This window comes from Stegastes partitus, unplaced genomic scaffold, assembly GCF_000690725.1.
Source record: "Stegastes partitus isolate 25-593 unplaced genomic scaffold, Stegastes_partitus-1.0.2 Scaffold520, whole genome shotgun sequence".
Taxonomy (NCBI): Eukaryota; Metazoa; Chordata; class Actinopteri; family Pomacentridae; genus Stegastes; species Stegastes partitus.
Window position 1 is genome coordinate 345,231 of NW_007578251.1, and position 18,161 is coordinate 363,391.

The following is an 18,161-nucleotide window of genomic DNA, read 5'->3' on the forward strand; positions in this document are numbered from 1 at the left end:
TAAAAACAAGAAGACCCACGTTGCATTTTAGACATTTTGGTGCATTTATCTCCATTTATGTTAGTTACAAATTCATATTTCTATAAATCATTAAAAAACAGAAGGTCAATGTTAAATTGCTATGATTAATTTATTACACCTGTTGCATGTGTTAACTGGAAAGCTTTGTCCTAAATTCGTTAGCCAGTCAAGGTTTTGCTCTGTGGAAACATTTTTATTAGTTTTTTTTTTTTTTTGGAAGAAGCGAGTCAGCACCATGATTTCAGAGTAATCGCTGGTGCCTTTGGAGACAAGAGAGGAATATTTAAAACCGGCAGCACTGAGGATGTGAAGCTGAGGAGAATAACAAGAGTGTTGGACGGTGTAAAAACGTTCATGTGTCTTAGAAGAACCAAGTTGAACCTGCAAACAGAAATGTTGTTTAGATATAATGTGCTCGAGAGCAGCATCCAGATATTTGCTGTTGTGACTTTTTTTTTTTTAATCCAGAAAACAAATAAGAACAGGACTCATGAAATGGTGTCAATTTTTTGAAAAGGAAGATTGATGGTGGAAACCTTAAACCAGTCAACAAGGGCTGGGGGTGTTCCTGTGTTTTCATGTTGCTGCTCTTTCCATCTGTTAGCTTCTCTCCTGCTCTCTGTGCTCACATAAACTGCACTTTAATACGACCGAACTCACAATAAAGCTGCTCTCATTTACAGATGTTTCTGTTGTGAGACAGCAGCATGAGGACAAAGCAGAGACTCAAGCTCATTCAGACCATTTTAAACTCCAGAACAACTTGTTAAACCTGCTCAATCAGTTATAAAAGTTAAACAACAACGACTTTTTAAAAGTTTTGCGACCAAGTATTTCATATTAAAAGTGTTCTATATGTTTCGTTTTGTATTGTTGTGACATCCAGCTACATATTATTCAGACAATATTAGTTGTTGACTTCTGTGTTATCATTATTTTTGGTTATTGTGAGCTCAAAAGTGAGAGTTTTCAGGAAGGTTTCAGTATTTTCTCACGTTTTAACTCTGATTCAATGACATAACAGTGAAAATGTCAGGTTTTTATCTTTAATGGTTCCTGAGATGTTATTGTTCAAGCAGCCTTAAATTTCAATGTGCAAACAAAACCTGCTGACGGTGGATCAACAAACAATGACAAAAAATAGATGTATTTCATGTAAGTATTTCATACGTCAAGCTGAAATTTCACAAATATCCACATGTAATGCCGTGACAATGTAACGCCATTCAGAGATGGCTGAGGAGAAACTGTTTTATAAATTTGATGATTGGAGAATAAATGGCCTGTCAATCACAAACACATTATTGCTTTTAACTGACAATTTAGGGGAGGAGGCATCTAAAAATGAGCTTAAAGGCTATTCGATAAAATTAAAAAGCAAAAAAAAACAAACTTACTGAACTAATACACACAGGTTTCGTCCACATTATTATTCATATTGCCCATGGTGGTCAGAATGATCCAGACTCCAGCAAACACCTCATTTCATTGTTTTGTAGACACTCTCTGCCTCCAGCCTTATTGTTGGGAGGTAAAAATAGCTCGGCGGTAGTGAGGCTTTACAAGCTGCCTCCTCCCAGCAGACGCCCACCCTTTGACTCCAGCACCGATCAGCAGTGGATTAAAACTCCACCTGCACACTTCTCAGCCTCATTCATTGTGAAAACAGCTTCCCTCCTCCAGAGCAGCTGCAGTTATTTGCAAAAAATCTCACCGTGGCAGCTGAGGTTTCTCGGTGTCGAGGCGTGCGAGCTTATTTGTGCATAAAAATGCACTCTTATCTCCGTCTGTGTGTTGGAGTGTGTGTGTGTGTGTGTGTGCTGCTGCTGGACGTGGGCGGTTCGGTGAGCGTCGGGGGATGCTGGGATTATTTTCCAGTTTATTCCTCCTCACAGTGTGACTTCTCACTCTAGTTTCTTTTTTCTACTGTATTTCATTATTCCATTCAGCGGCGTCTCGCTGTAGGTGGAGAGGAATTCCCAAATAGGATTTCAGTGGCGGTGATTAGATCCGGCTGAGGCGGGGTCACCTGCTCCGCTCCTCTCTTATTTCTCGTCGGTGTCGAAAACAGAAGCAGTAAAATCAGCGTCACTCGGCTTTGATCGGTTCTGACTACCGAGACCAAACCTGCTCTGCAGAGTCTGTCGAGGATCCTCTGTCTGGCTGATTGTAAAGACTGCGTGGTCTCAGTGTGTTTGGATTTATATTAAAATGAAGTTTCAGTCGTTTTTCTTCAGACGTCAGATAAGATTTGGAGGAAACCTGCAGCTTCTGTAATATGAGAAACCAGATATGAGGTTTTCTGGCACCAGGGAAAAGACACAGACAATGCAAAATAAACCATGAAGGCATTGTATGACTGTGTGTCATCATTCATGTGCAGTACGGGTCTCAAAAAATGTGCATTAATGCATCGGATTTCTGATTATAGTTGTTTGGCTGCAAGTGCAACCGTCACAAATGCTGCTTCTGAACTTCTTTATCTTGTCCCTAAAAAACTAACAATAACTAAACTAAAGCTGCACATTTTTAAACAATAGAGACTAAAATTAACCAAAAAAATTGGATGCTGCAGTGACTGTGTTTTCGTCCTCTTCAGGATCCGTGTTGCCGGGATCAAAGGTCTGCAGGGCGTCGTGAGGAAGACGGTGAACGACGAGCTTCAGGCCATAATCTGGGAGCAGCAACACATGGACAAACTGATCCCGTCCATGCTGTTCAACATGCAGGACAGCGATGACCTGGACAGGTACATCTATGTATAAATATATAGTCAGTTCTTTCTTTACTGTGAGTCTCAGGCAGATGTTTGATTCTCATCCAAGACCTCAACCCACTGAAAGTTCCCTGTTGTCAATTAAACATGCAAGGCTGTTAGAAGAGTAAACTGTTTGTCTGCAGCATTAAACTTTTCTGTATCTTGTCAGAACACAGCGGCTCTGATGTCCCAGAATTCAGCTGTGACCTTCACTATTCAATGAACAAGTTCTGGATCCAGAGCCTCTATGTTTTCAGGTCGTCATCAGTCCGTCCTGGTCCCGTTCAAACAGTTTCTGAGTGGGTCTCTTTAAATTTGACACAAGTTAGGTGACAAATTGGTTAAGTTATGTATCACACGGGTGCAAATCCTGTCACTAGCTGCACAGTTGGTCACCATGGTAACAGATGCTGCACAGTTGGTCACTATGGTAACTGATGCTGCAGAGCTAACCTGCCCTGAAGAGGTTCTGTTCGGAGTTTTGGGTTTAAATCGGTGGTGAGAAGCGTCTTTCTTTCACCAGTTCTTGATGATTCTCAGATGAAGTTTTATCTACAAACCTGTTGATCAGTAAGTTATCTGATGAAGCCGTGCTGTTGACAGCAGGAAAGCTGGATGTGTGTTGTTACTACGGGAACCGACATGCATTTAGTTGGCAATGCAGAAAATGGTCCTGATTTGCTGCTCAGTCAGTTTTTCACTGCAGCTGTCAGACCTCAATGTTGAGGTTTAAAAGATGATAGTTTAAAGTTTCCGAGCTCTGATGTGCAGCTGAGAGTCACTGAGCGGGAAAATCAGTATATTTACTTCCAGCATTTACAGTTTTCTACCAGCGTTTCTCTGTGGAATCATTTACAGCAACAGCATCTTTTACTGCAGTAAATGTTTATATTTGTCTTCATTACGTTCCTCTCAACTAAAGTAGACGACACACACCAGATCCGTTTTGAACAGCAGAAGAGACACATGGTGCACCAAAACCTACAGCTTATTTTAATTAATTAATTTAACAATTTTTGACAAAATACATGATTTAAAAAAAAAAAAAAAAAAACGAGATTTTTTTTTTTTTTAATTTTTCTGTTTTAAACCAACAGTAAAGAAAAAAAATGGAAACCAACAATGAAAGAAATTAGAAAACAGGACAATTGAACCTTTTAAACAACAGCGAGGAGGAAAAAGAAAGGAAAAAAAAAACACAAAAAACTGTTACTTAGTAAAAAAAAAAATTCTATTTTAAACCAACAGTGACACAAACAGAAAACTGCACTACTTTTCATTTTTACATTTTAAACCATCAATGAAAAATAAATAAATAAAAGGAAACACGCCCATATTTTATGTCTCCATTTTAACTCAACAGCCAAAACAACTGTAAACTGGTCCAACAGCGGGGGGGAAAAAAAAAAGACATTTTTTTTTAAACCAACAATAAAAATAACAGACAAACTTGAAACTGGCCCATTTTTGTGCCTCTAAATGTTTCAAATTGTAGATCAGCTTTTAGAATTTGTCGTGTGTTAACATGAGGATATAATCTTTAAGTTTTAATTAACTTTTTTTTAAATGCGTCCTTCCGTCTGACCTGATGATTTTTGGTCAGCGTTGCAGGTTTCTGTGTTTTGTGCTCTTCTTGTTTGACCTGTTTCTTCGTTAACGCCGCCTGCAGTGCAGAAAGACTCGGGATCTAAAGTAAATCCTGCTGTTGGCTTCTGCTGTAAATCGCCGAGTGCCGGCTGCAGAAATGTAAACCTTCGCCTGAACCCGAGCACAGGAATTATCTCGCTGGTTCTGCTTATCGCCTCCGCACATCTCAGACCTCATTATATTCACTGAGTCCACAAATCCAGGCCTGTAGTCGGGCGAAACAGGAAATCCTGGCGGTGCTGTCGAGCCGAGGAGCCTCCTGAGAACGACGCTGGTGTTTGAGGATTTATGGCAAAGATCAGCGAAGCAGGACAGAAAGCTTAACCGAGGCCTCGAGTCACCTTTACTCCTCGTTTTTTGGGGGGTTTTTTTGAGCTTATATTTGTCTCAATTCTCAGCTCCGTGCTTCTTCACTGTTTTCCAGTTCACTCTCCTCCTGTTGGGTATTTCTTTCTTCTTCTTGGACTCTCAGGTCCTGCCATTTCTTCTTCTTTCATTGTTAGTTTAAAATGGAAAACGAACAAAGAAAAGGCCCAATTTGTTTAGTTGTTTTTGGTTGTTGGAAAAAAGGGGGAAGACAAACAAATGTTTCAAACCAACAGCAACTGATTTTTTTTTTTGTTGATTTATTTTTTTTAGCCATTGGTTCAAAATGAAAACATGAAAAACAGGCACGTTTTCTGTATTTTTAATTTATGTATTTTCATTCCAGTTGATTTAAAATGTAAATATAAAAAACAGCCCAGTGTTCAGCTTTTTCTCCGTTACTTTAAAATGAAAAAAAGCGACAACAGAAAAAGAGGCAGATTTTATTTCTCTGTTGGTTTAAAATGAAAAATAAGAAGTAGCCCATATTTTTTTTGGATCTAACCAGCTAAGTCCTGGTGAGGTCAGCAGCGTCTCTTACACTTTAAAAAGGTCGAGACAAAACCAGCCGATCAGATAAAATAGGACCAGGAGCAGATGACACCGGAGTCTTATCTCATGTTTCACCTCCTTATCGCATCCCGTCTACCTGTGAGTTGCCTGTTTTATTTCCTCCTTCTCCTCCTCTTCATATTCTCATCTTTTATTTCCATCACCTCCAGCTCTCCTTATCTCTTTAGAAACCTCGTCTTTCTTCTCTGCTCGTCTCATTTGGGTGGTTTCCATGTGAACAAAAAGGCTATTTTTGAACACGGCATTTCTTTTTTATTCTTCTTGTGTTTTCTCTTCGTCTGCTGCTTAGTTGTTCTCCTCCATAAACCTCCAAGTAACAACGATTCCCTTCCAGCGTATGTGGAGGAATCAGGGAGTTCAGTTATTGTCTGAAGAGTCTTTATTTGCACATGTTGGCCATCAGTGACGTGACAAGAAGCTTAAAACTGTGAAAGAAAAAAGCCAGGAGAAGGTCTGAGGGAAGAAGAAAAATCTGAAAAATAAGCCTATAGATGTTGACTTCTGGTATTTTAACTAAATATGATGTCCTTCTAAGCACAACCAAAGAGTTTGGCCAAAGAAACATAATCGGACACTGAATGAAAACAGAAAATGATAAATTGAAAAAAGTAAAGTAACCTTTTCTTTTTTCTTTTCTATTGTTGTTTAAAATAGCCAAGTATTCTATTTTGATCATTGTTGGTTTGAAAAGCAAACAAAAAAAGGGCCAATTTTCTTTCCTTTTTTGTCTTTCTTTTTATTATTTGGTTTAAAATGTAAAAATGGAGTTTTCAGTTTTGTTTTGTTTGGTTTTTTGCTGTTGGTTTGAAATGGAAAAACACAAAAATTACCTTTTGTTGTTGTTGTTTTTTGCTATTAGTTGCTGGCAGGAATTGGCCCGTTTTCTCATTTCTGCAGTAGTTGGTTTCCAATGGAAAACCAAAAGTTGAGTCAGGTTTGGTTCCAAGTAGTGGGACCACATTTTTGGGTTTTCCTTAGATTAGGGATACAAATTTTGAACTATTTTTCTTAACTGATAGGCGGCTACATATCAATCATTAGTCACTACTAAAAATGAGATGTAGCAGTCATATTTCTATACACCCACTTAGTTGTTTTCTTTGTGTGTGTGTTTCTTTTAGCGTTAGTAAAACTGTCCTCGTAAAGTCTATTTGTCTTGAATGTTAGCTCTAGTCGGAAGTCGTTAACTGACGGCTTTGTCATGGTGCCCATTGGTGGCTAAACCCCCACAATGCTCTCTTCTTGCCAAGACAAAACCAGCTGCAGTCTGAGTGACGCCTCCTCAAGTCACTAAAATATAGAAAACAAACAAACTACGAACATTAAACAGTAAGAGGCTCCACCTGGTGGCTCAGCCAAGTACTACAGCCGATCTACGATACATTATCGGACTTGCATGTCCTCGGCCTCATCTGCTAATATATTTTTAATCAATTCAATTATTAACTGCAATTAATCGACTCATTATTATTCATTACCAACCCTAGTTTTGTTGACCCCTGATTGACTGCTCTACATAAACACTTAAATTGCGCATGAGGATATGGATCCAGTCAACCATCATTCCAAAATCTTATTGTTTCAATCTCACTCATTACGAATTTCCCTGATAAGAGATCAATACAGTTTGTAGCTTAGTTGTTTAAATAGATGGAACAACCATGAATGAAGTCACATTTTCTCAGGTATAATAGACATTTTATGTTTATTAATTGGCGACAAACAACAGGAAACTACATAGAGTTGTGTTACATAAGGTTGTCATTGTCTTGACTGTCTGTGAACCAATCTTGCTCACAGTCACCCGTAATCAAACCCCAAAGAGCCGATTTGATCCACAGAACACCCTGAAGTACCTTCATATTTTAAAGCCACTCAGAAGAAACAACCATTATGGTAAATTGCATCTGGATGCGTGAACCTCTGAGGATCAGCAACTCGTTGTTGTACATGATTGTTTCGTGATGACTCCCAACAATTGGAAAATTTAACCATCGTGTTCACACTTTAATCCCGAAGGTTTTATTTCCCTCTTCTGTTCTCTGCTAACCGTCCAATCACCACATCTTATCTTCCCACCATTTAAATGGAAATGCAGCTTTTCCATAATCCATATATAATTACGCTGCATATATTCCTTCATCACCTCGGGGAGCTTCTCTCTGCCTTTAACGGCATCATTCCAGACGTTTCTTTAATGGCGTTTCTCTGCAGCTTAATGAGCAGCTCATCGAGTCAGATCTGAGGCTGGAGGTGTGTTCTTTGAAGGATATGTGAGGTTAAACAGGAAGGACACCTGGTTAAATATTCAAAACAGACTCACTTTTAAGAATCTGTCCATAGCTGGGATGGTTAGAGATTATTTTTACTGCACTGTCATAGAGTCACTGAACCTCCAATCTACAGCGGCATTAAACCATCTACTGCAGCTACACAGCTGTATGAAGCTGCATTTTCATTGACATCTCTATCTTTTTCTTATTTTATATGTGTAGTTTGGTAACTTCAGGTCTTTCAGATGAGGACATTTTTCAGTTAATTTAAATCGTCACCTTATTTAAGAGCCAGTTCACTGAAGTTTCCATAATGTCTCACTTGTTTGTGGTAACATGTAGCTCTGCAGATTTTTCATGCATCTCTGGAACAAAGTATTCCAGAGAAATCTGCGTTTTAAACTGTTTTCTGGGGAGATTTAAGTTTCTTTCACTTTCGTGGCCTGATTCCAGACTTCTGAAATACCTCCCACATCCCTGATTTGTCGAGAGTTTCAAAGAGACGCAGTGTTGTGCTCAATGTCAGCTGAAAAGATCCAACAGCTGAGCCTTTGGTAGGACGGATTAAAGAGCTGATAGTTTGCTTTTTTGGTTTCTCCGTTCCATTTTTCTGCATCTAAAATATGTGCTAACTTAGAAAAACCATACAGAAATGAGTTATTCTCTTAAACAATGATGCCCATTTGAACCTCTGAATCAAATAGAGTTACTTTTACTGTTATTGCACAGTAATTATGTCCGTGCATTTACAAAATCAGACAGTTTTTTTTATAAATTACACTAAGAAATGTGCAAATATAAATTATGAAAACCTGGGATGTGCAAATGTAATTTATGAAAACAGTGATATAGCTGAATTTATTTATTATAAACTCTGAAACAGCTGTGTAACTAATTTTGCACTTTCTAGATTTTGCACATTGCTGAATATATACAGAAGCATAATGACTTACAGTCGTGCAAAAAGTACGTACAAGGTGCACTTGACTGTAAACATATGTAAACATGTGTATGTTCAGTATATAAATTTAAGTTGAGAAGCAGGTGAAAAATGTGTAGATACTCCCAGATTCTGTGCAGTGAGTAAATTAAACTAAATTACTGGTAGACTCTCAGGTCCTGACAGGTAAGGTCAGTGCTTGGCAGAGTTCAGTTCTCTCATGGCTTTAAAATCCAGTTATCTACGTCACCAAGTATCACATTTGCATACCACCTTTCTAGCAGCTAGTTTAGCCCAAAAAAGAACATTCACCGTTATGTCTTGTGTAGAGCTGATCTGCTACATCTACATCTCTGTACTCAGAGAGCTGACGTTACTCTACATAACCGATGAGATTCTGACTGACTTCGCTAGTTAGCTTCTGAGCTACATTTCTGCAAATTAATGACTAAAAAAAAGCAACTTTAGGTCGTCATCTTACATAGAAACCAACTCTGAAATCAGCGTTTTCTTTAATCAGTGCGACAGACTCTTAGTTATTCAGTCAAAGTAGCTGCTGCTGCTGCTGCAGCCGCTGAGTGGATGCACGAAGGCGAAGTTAGTCATAATGCGCAGAACTAAACCAAATAAAAACATCTTTTTGCATTAGAACTGACAGTAAACTTTAAGACGACATAGCAGCAGCTCGTGTAGTTTGAAAACTGTCCACTAGAAGCTCTTATCAGGTACAAATAAACATGATAAACTAACTAAACGATGCTACTGTATCTGTGGAGACAATTTTAGGATAAAGTGATCGATCAGTATCGAGTTACAGCGACTGAAGGTTTCTCTGATGCTGAAGAAGTTGATCACTCTGCTGTGTGATCATTTCTACTGAACATCCTACAGAGAAAAATCACATCAGCTCCCCGTCATCAGAGCGAATCCTCCTGATCTGTAATCAGACACATTGTCATGTTGCATTTTTCATACATGTACAATCAGACACTGAAAACACATGACGAGGAATTTACTTTTCATTCAGTAAGTCTGGTGTCCCTGGATCTTTAGTCAGGACATTGTCTCTGAATGTTAGCTTATAAAGGAAAGATGTACGTAAACCGGTTAAAGTAAAAGCTTCATTTGCAGTGAGATACATCAACAACTGGTAGATTAAACTGTCAGCTTTGTAACAGGACACTTATAAACATCCTCAGCAGTTGGTCTGAACCTTTATTGCATGTTCTTGCTGCCAGAACCTCTTCAGTAGAACCTCTGTCAAAGCCAATTTCAGGGAAGAATAAAGAAACTACTCCGGGGTAGGTTCTTACGATGCTAATTGGTTAAACCTGAAGAAGACAAACGCTCACAAAGGAAGGGGAGGCCCATGTTTTCTTCATCCAGTGACGATCCTCTCTCCAACATCGCCATCAACAACATAGAATTAGTCGTATACGGCAACACAACCAACCTCCACTGTTCTGTTTCCTGTGTTTATAGAACTGGAGTTGCTTCCAGTAACTACTCGTTGTTCTGGTGCATTCAGAGTGACATCACAGTCGAAGCACTACATTCTACACCACGATGGAAACAGAGAAGCTGAAAGCACCTATTATGGACCTGTCTCTTAAAGCTTTTGAACCATCCAGTTGAAAGCTGCCAATTCTTTGCTTGTGACTCACCAGATGTTCGCTGTTCAACGTGAAAGACACCATTGTTTTTTTGAGGACAGTTTAATTAGTAAGTTATCGGGAGGTTTTAACTGTTTGAAAATATTTGTGTTTTTTGGCCACTAGGGGGCATGAAACAAACCCTCCCAATAGAGCTGTTACAGAGGACATGTTAGAAAACGTATTCATCAATGCAGCACTGTTTGCAAAATTTAATATTTAAAGCTCGTCTCTCTACTTGATGTAAGTAAGTTTCTGATGATGCAGATAATAAAGAGTCTTCAGAGGAAGAAACACAGTGACGACAGATGGACGCCTCTTTTGCACTACAGACTGTGACGATCAAAGTTTAGGACGCACAGCAGTCTGTCACAACTGTAAGAAGAAGAAGTAGGAATAAAAAGTCACAAGTCCTTGTTGTTACTCTCAGCACCAGAAGGGCTTAATCAATTAATGAAACGCTGAGTTGGAGAGCAAACGTGCTGTAAATCCAGAACTAGGAGGTACGATAGAGGAAACATGTTACGTTCATTTATCCAAAGTCTCTCTGTCGTCACACTGTTTGGTTCAGCCATGACCCTCTTTGAATAGAAACGTCCTCTGATGGTGTTTGGACATAAACTCTGATGACCATCCAGAGAACACAAAGTCCATCTGCAGGTTTGTCGCTATTAATGTGTAAATCAGCCACAAAAACACCGTCATCTTCTGGGGGAGGGGAAAAAAAAAAGAAGCATTTTATTGTTTAGTTTCTTTTCTTTCCCAGAGCGAACTCACAAACACAATCTTGGTGCCGTGTTGTTTCCGACCCCGGTCCGTTTGCCTCGTGGCGGCGGCGCGTCGCGCTTCTTTCTAATCGAGACTTTGCGGACCTGGCGGGAGGCAGCGGTCAAGGGTGCTGGATTCTGTTAATTGCTTCTCGGGGAAGGCGGACGTGGCCGGCCTGCAGAATCCGGGAGAGAATGAAGGAGGCTGCTGTTGTTTTTACAATAAGCCACCTGCTTGTGTTGCTCCTCGGCACACAAACGCACACACTGTGCTGCATTTCAAGGCGACAACCTTGAAAACGACTTTGACGTCAGACTGATGTTTTCCCTTCATCTCTGCGTCACACCAGCTTCTCTGTTTCTCTGAACGTCTTCAGAGATTAAACTCGGCTTTTACTCCTTCGGCTGCTGGAACGCCGTCAGCAGTTATCTGTGGACTGAACTTGTGATGAGATTCATTTCTGCTGCTGTCATCTTTCATCCAAACTGCACACTGGACCAATCACCTTTTGCACTCTGAGACCTTTTGGAGTCTTTGGTCTTTTAGAAACTTTTGCACCGAACCGATTTGGACTCGTCTGCAGCCGACATTTATTAAAACTGAAGCTGCACAACTGGAACCAGAAACAACCGGCGTCATATTGTCGTGATGACATCGTGATGAGAAAGAATTAACTGAAGCCTTTAGAACAGAATGTCAAAAACTGTGTCGGTTTATTAATTTAAATATCGATGCATTTTCAGTGTCGTCGTTTATGCCGACTAGTTTTACACGAGAGTTTTAAATCTGCTTTCTGTGGAATATTTCCAGTGATGCGTTTTCCATGAACCAGCAATGCAGCCACCTAACAGTGAAGGAAGCTGCTTACAACTTGCATCCCTAGATTATTCTGATATCAAACCACTGTGAGGAGATTAATAACGGTTATTACAGCTCATCTGCTGCGTTCAACACTTTGAATTGCTGGTGTTAACTTGATCTATTCCTTAACTGTGTGTTGTAGCTGACCAGTGATAAAAGATGGATGTGAAGAAACATCCACATTCATTTCAACCATTTATCGACGGTTTACTGCTCAAACTTTTTGAGCCACGACCCCCAAGATGACATAAATTTGTGTTCATGACCCCTCAGTTTGAATTTTTAATGTATCATGAGTAGTAACTTTGTTGTTCATGCATTAACGCGTTAAAAATGAATGTGTTGATTCCACAGATTCATCTCTTTACATGAACACGTTCATTTTCTTTTGAATGAATTGAATTTATTTCCAACAAATGAAAGGGGAAAAAATATAAAAATAAAAGAAAATAATTTTAAAAAAGAGCATTAAAAAGAATAATAATATAGCATAATCAAATCATAACAGAAACAAGTGAGAAAAAAGGACCCCCAGTTTGAGAACCACTGGTTTATTAACATGGTGATTGCTATCTTAAGAGCAAACTAGAGTAATCTAACGTTTCATACATTGAAGTTTTCCTCAAATAGTTAAACAATACTTTAAGTTATGCAAAAGCAAACCTGACTTTTGAAGATCTTCACATTCTTGCTGTTTGCAGCTACAGCTGACAGATTACCTCCAGCAATGCCCTTAAAGTTAGTCAGTAAACTTTCCCTACTCTGTAGCACATCAGGATGAATTTTCTGGATGCCCTGTGCATCATTTCATGCACATTTACCACCATTCATTGCGGCGTCCAGTATATGAAACCTGCAGGATCCTGGCTAGACTTTAAATTGAATTTCTCTGCGGCAGCACGATGTTCTTTAGTCCTCGGGAACAGCTGAAAACTTTCCTCAGACGACCAATCATCAGAAAAAAAAGCTTTTACTAAGTTTGTTCTGAACACTTCATTAAACAACAACAACCCACCTTCTCTCACGGCAGAGATTTTCATTTTTGTCTCTCATTTCCCTGCTTCTAACAAGCAATAAGCATTTAATTTCCCCTGAACCGCCTGTGTGGGCTGACAGTAATTGCATTGTTTCCCTCCTGAGACCCGACTGCCTACAGTCCATCTGTGACCGGGCTTATTGCTGCGGAAGTGATTTACTATTACATTATTTTATCAATATAACACATAACGGGCGGCTGTGTTGGTCTGCTGCCAGAACTGTGGATGGTTGGCAGCTCTGCAGGAAATGACAAACTTGTACAGAACAAGTTTTATATCTTGTACAGAGAGCTGCAGGATCAACAAGGAACTGAAGTTAATTAAGAGCATCTTTGCAGAAGATTTAAGTGGAAGCAGTGATAGTTTGTTGGAAGGCTCACACTTGGACCGTGTTTACACTTTGTTTGCGAGTGACCACTTGTGTGAAGATTCATCCAGGTCACGTAATCCTCAGAGCGTCGGTGAAAAAGCAGCTTTCTTTTTTGCTTCCTTGAGGACGTTTCGCCGTCATCCAAGAGGCTTCTTCGCCTCAGAATTGGTAAAACTCTTAGACGAGAAATAGAACGTCTCCAAAAACCAGAATGCTTGTGGTTCTGTGAATCATTTTCTCAGAACCAGAGGTAGAAGTTTTGTGAAATGTATTACAGCTGGTAGAACGTCTGAGGAAGGAGATTTGTGAAGGTTGAACAGCAGCAAAATCGATTTCTTGTGACTGTAAATCCAACTTTTTTTTTTAACCTGAAGCAGTTTTAGTTGTCAAAACTTCACCGAACCTTGAAAATAGATGTAGAAAATATAAAAAATTTGATATGAATTATTTTTTGTTGAAGCTTCTTGTTGTTTTATAGATAAATTATCTGTTTTGTTGTTGAGTTCTGAAATCTTCACTACAAGGTCCTTTATTAGAAGGTTCTGGAGCTTTTAACCTCATCTCATTATTTTCTTCTGGACCTTGTGGTGAGATTGACATCCACAAGTCTTCCACATACGTTTTTTTCTCTATGTTCGCTCTAGAAAATGACTCAAAACAGAAGTGTAACAGTGACTGAAAACAACAGTAAACCACAGCTGGAAATTGCTGGAAATGAAAGTAGTAAACAGTGATGCAAAACAGAAGTCAGTAGCAACTGAAAGTGAAAGCAAACGGTGACAGAAAAGGAAAGGAAGAGACAGCAAAACCTGGAAACTAATGTAAGTAGTGACTGAAAGCAATCGACAACGAATGCAAACAGTGACTGACGATGAAAGTTAACATCAGCCGAGAACAGGTAGAAAGTAACTGATAAGGATTAAAAATGAAAGTAAACAGCGACAACAAATGAGTGCAACCAGCAGCTGAAGTAACTCAAACTAGAAGCAAACAGCAACTGTGGGGGAATAAAGGCAAACAGTGTCTGAAAATGACTGAAGATGAAGATAAACAGTGACGAAAAACAAGTGAAAATGAAGGCAGACGGTGACTGCAAACCTAAGTAAGTAGCAGGTGAGAGCATAAGCAGCGACTAAAAATGTGAAAACAGAATAAAAACTAAAACACAGAATAACAAACGTACAGAAATACTCAAACACAAGCTGCCGTCACTTTTCCTCTGTGTTCAAACTAAAGATCTTTGTGTTTTCTAGACGTTTTGTGCATCACTTCAGGGTAATTTTACAACTTTGACACCGACCTGATCGTGAGCTGCACCAGAATTCCTTTATTTTTAAAGCTCTGATTGGTTTTTAATTTGAATTTAACACTCAATTATTTAGTTACCTTCATCATCATTTTGAACTGAGAACCTGTTCCGTCTCATTTCACTGTGAACTGCTGCCTGATTGAATTTCTCGCCCGTAGAGTTTTTTTTTTTGCCGTTTCTGTCTCCTGATGGAGGCTGATTGTCTCCACATGCTGGTCGATACTCTTTCATTTGATTTCTCCTTTTTTTTTTTTCAGCTGCTCTGATTGATTCTTTTCTCCTGCTTTAGTTCTTTATTCCTCACTTACTCCATCATTTTTATCCCTCTGCTCTCTCATCCGTCTCTCTCTTTACAGATTCTTCGTGTTTGATAAGAAAAAAATTGATCTTTGGCTTTGCGGTTGTGACACTTAGTTGACGTGTAATTGTTCTTTAAGGAAATCGTGAGACGCTGGCGGAGCTTCGATCTGGCCTTGGTTTCATGTCGTGTCTTTTCTTTTTCGCTGTTTTTCAGGGCGGGTCATCCCAGCACGCCGTCCGGAGCCGGTCAGGACGGCGAGGAGAACCCAGCGGCGCTGGCTGAGAGCTGCTTCAGGGAGCTGCTGGGTCGAGCCGCCTACGGCAACATGAACAACGCCGTCCGACCCGTCTTGGTGTGAGTATCTGAGTGGTTCTACTTAAACAGAAGCTCAATCCGGGCCTGGTGGGTCTTGTCACAACCCGGCAAATAGGTTGTGGCAAAAGAGGGAAGATGACACAGGTATTGTCAGATTTTAACATAAAGTTTTATTAATTGGTTAAATTAATTTAGTCAAAGTGAGGTGTGTATGTCATGAATGTCAGTAGTGTGGGTGCAGATGTCTGGATGCCTGGATGTGATGTGGTGCAAGGTGTTGTTAGATGTGAGAACCAAACCAAAAACGAACCAAACCACAAATCACGAGCATGAGGAGAGAGAGAGAGCAGGAGCTGAGGGGTTGGCCCTTTTATACCTGGGAGCGCTGGGCCCGAGCGTGCCAATCAGGTAGGACCGCCCACTCAGTCTCCAGCAATCTAGGGACCTGAGGAAATAGCCAAACAGCCAAACACAGACAGCCAATGTGCCCAACCACAGACTAGGTGGGGCTGTCACAGTCTGGACAAGTACCATCATGACTGTCACGCTCAGCTGATTTGTAGATTTATAAAATTATTCCTCACCGGGACAGAGAGGTGTTTTCAGGTCAGTTTATTTGTTCATTTTTGCAGAAACAGACATGCAAAGTAGTTGCACTCACAGAGTTAGCTAGCAGCTAGTTGGTTAGCATGTGGTTCCCGGCAAGAAAAAGAAACCAGTAAAAACTATAAATAAAAGGCGGTGACAGCTTTTCTGTGACTTCAGACACATCTGGAGGCTGATTTTAACCTCTGTAAAGCTTCCTGAGTCTCTGATGTTTCCCCCACTGTCTCTGTTTGTGAGCAGGATTATCCAAAACTAGCAGGTAGAAGTTCATGAAACAAGGTGGAGATCATAGACAGTCACATTTTGATGAGGATCCGGATCAGTTTCTGTAAAATGTCAATGAAGAGCATCAGCAGACGACTGCAACGTCCTTCTTATTACTTTAAAAATGAACAGCAGCAGTAAAGCTGTTTGTCACATGTAGAAGAAGGAATTACGAAGAGTAAAAATACAGATTTCTGATTGGACAGTCATTTTTTTGCTGATTTAAATACAGTAGAAACAGTGAATTTTGTGATCAGAGAACAAAGCACATTTTATCATAATGAACACTTTTGATGTGCACATTTTTTAAGGTGTGGGTCAGATTCTTTTTTATAGTAAACATGTGAATTATTACTTTTTTCAGTGATTTTACACTTTATATTAGCTGTAAAACAAAATGGGAGGAATCTGTAAAAAAAAAAAAAAAAAAAAAGATTTTGAATGATTTTTCTGTCTTAAATGCATAATATTGCTTTAACATTAAACAATATTTTTACTCTTTTAAATGCACTACAAAGAGTAGAATTCTACTTTAAACATTGTTAAAGTACAAATGAGCATTTATAAAGTTACAGATTTTAATTGTGGACATTTTTTGACAGTTTGGACTGTTTGTTAAACTAAACCTGTAAATGAAAACGTTTTCTGGGATTTTACTCGTTATTATCTGTAATTAAACAAAACAGGGAAACGCTCTAAAACACCAGTTCAAAAAATGATTTTTCAATCCTTCATATGTATATTTTTCTCTATTGAATAATAGCAAATATCTGTAATATGAGTAGATTTTTACATGTTTAAATACAGTCAAACGAGCCTAATTTTACAGTAAAACAATGTAAAAGAACAAATGGCTATTTATAAAAGTGCAGACTTTAAATGTGGACATTATTTACAATTTTTGACCTGCGTTTTTTTAATATAGTTAACGTATAAATTAATACTTTTTAAAATGTCACTTTTCAAGATGTTTGCTGTAAAACATAAAATGATCTAAATGTTTTTTATTCATTAAAATACATAATTTTCTTTTTAAATTATGGAAAATATATATCAATAAAACTATATTTTATACTCATTTAAATACAATAATAGAGCCTAATTTCATAGTAAAACACTGTAAAAGAACAAATGACCATTTATAAATAGATATTTTAGATGTGACGTTATTCACAGTTTTGTTCTGTTTTCTTTTTAACAGATAATTTTTTGTTAGAACCTTTTCAGTTGTTCTACTAGTCATTGTCTGTAATTCAACAAAACAGGAAAAATCTATAAAAGAACATTAAATTGTAAAAATACATCTTTACAGTTAAAAACTATTTTTTTTTTTAAATCATTGTTTTGCAGTAAAATGTTACACTCAGTCCATTCTACACATATTATATTTATCCTCTGTAGAAGGTGTGTGTGTTGCTGCTGTTGACCTTCGTCTCCAAAGACAACATTTTATTTGATTTCTGCTGTTTACGTTCAATGTCAATTTTTTTTTTTCTCACTCTGCAGCGTTTAGATTCATTACAAGTCAGAGTCACAAGAAATACGGCAAAGAAAGCAATAACACACACATATTTATATTTATATTTATATTTATATTTATATTTATGCAGACAGACAGTGCCCCTGCACACAGAAACACAGCGGCTGCCTTCAGCATTAATATTCGGCCACACAGAGGAAACAAATGAGCTCCGTTATCGCTCAGGTGAACGCCGTCCCTCCTGGGATCCTCAGGTTCTCCACAGATCCTCCCGTTGGTCCGACTCGCCGCCACTCAGCACGATCCGCATAAATTGTGCGATTACAGGTCGAGCTTCTGATTCCCGCTGAGACTTTGCTGTCAGAGTGTTTGAGCCCCGCTGAGCTGTTTCATCCTCTGCAGCTTCAGCAGGAAAAAGCTCATGTGGACGTTTTAAAATGGAACCGTTTGGTATTTGGTCCTTTACGGACGTCGCTGTGGTTCGACTGTACCAGATGGAAATAGATTGTAATAAATAGTAAATGATGTTAGGAGGCTCAGTTTTATGAATTGGTAAAAATAAACAGCCTCATACTGAAGAAGTTGGTGTTTAAAGCAGAATAAATCACAAAAACCAGCTT

At 38.9% G+C, this 18,161-nt stretch overlaps 1 protein-coding gene across 1 annotated transcript in view; it reads left to right on the plus strand.

Moving 5' to 3' along the window:
* efr3a (EFR3 homolog A (S. cerevisiae)) overlaps window positions 1–18,161 on the plus strand; it is a 153,373-nt gene that overhangs the window by 79,130 nt on the left and 56,082 nt on the right. The window contains exons 6-7 of the mRNA XM_008287784.1: window positions 2,621–2,770; window positions 15,090–15,230. Of these exons, the coding sequence (XP_008286006.1) occupies window positions 2,621–2,770; window positions 15,090–15,230 (291 nt within the window). The remainder of the gene's footprint in view (window positions 1–2,620; window positions 2,771–15,089; window positions 15,231–18,161) is intronic.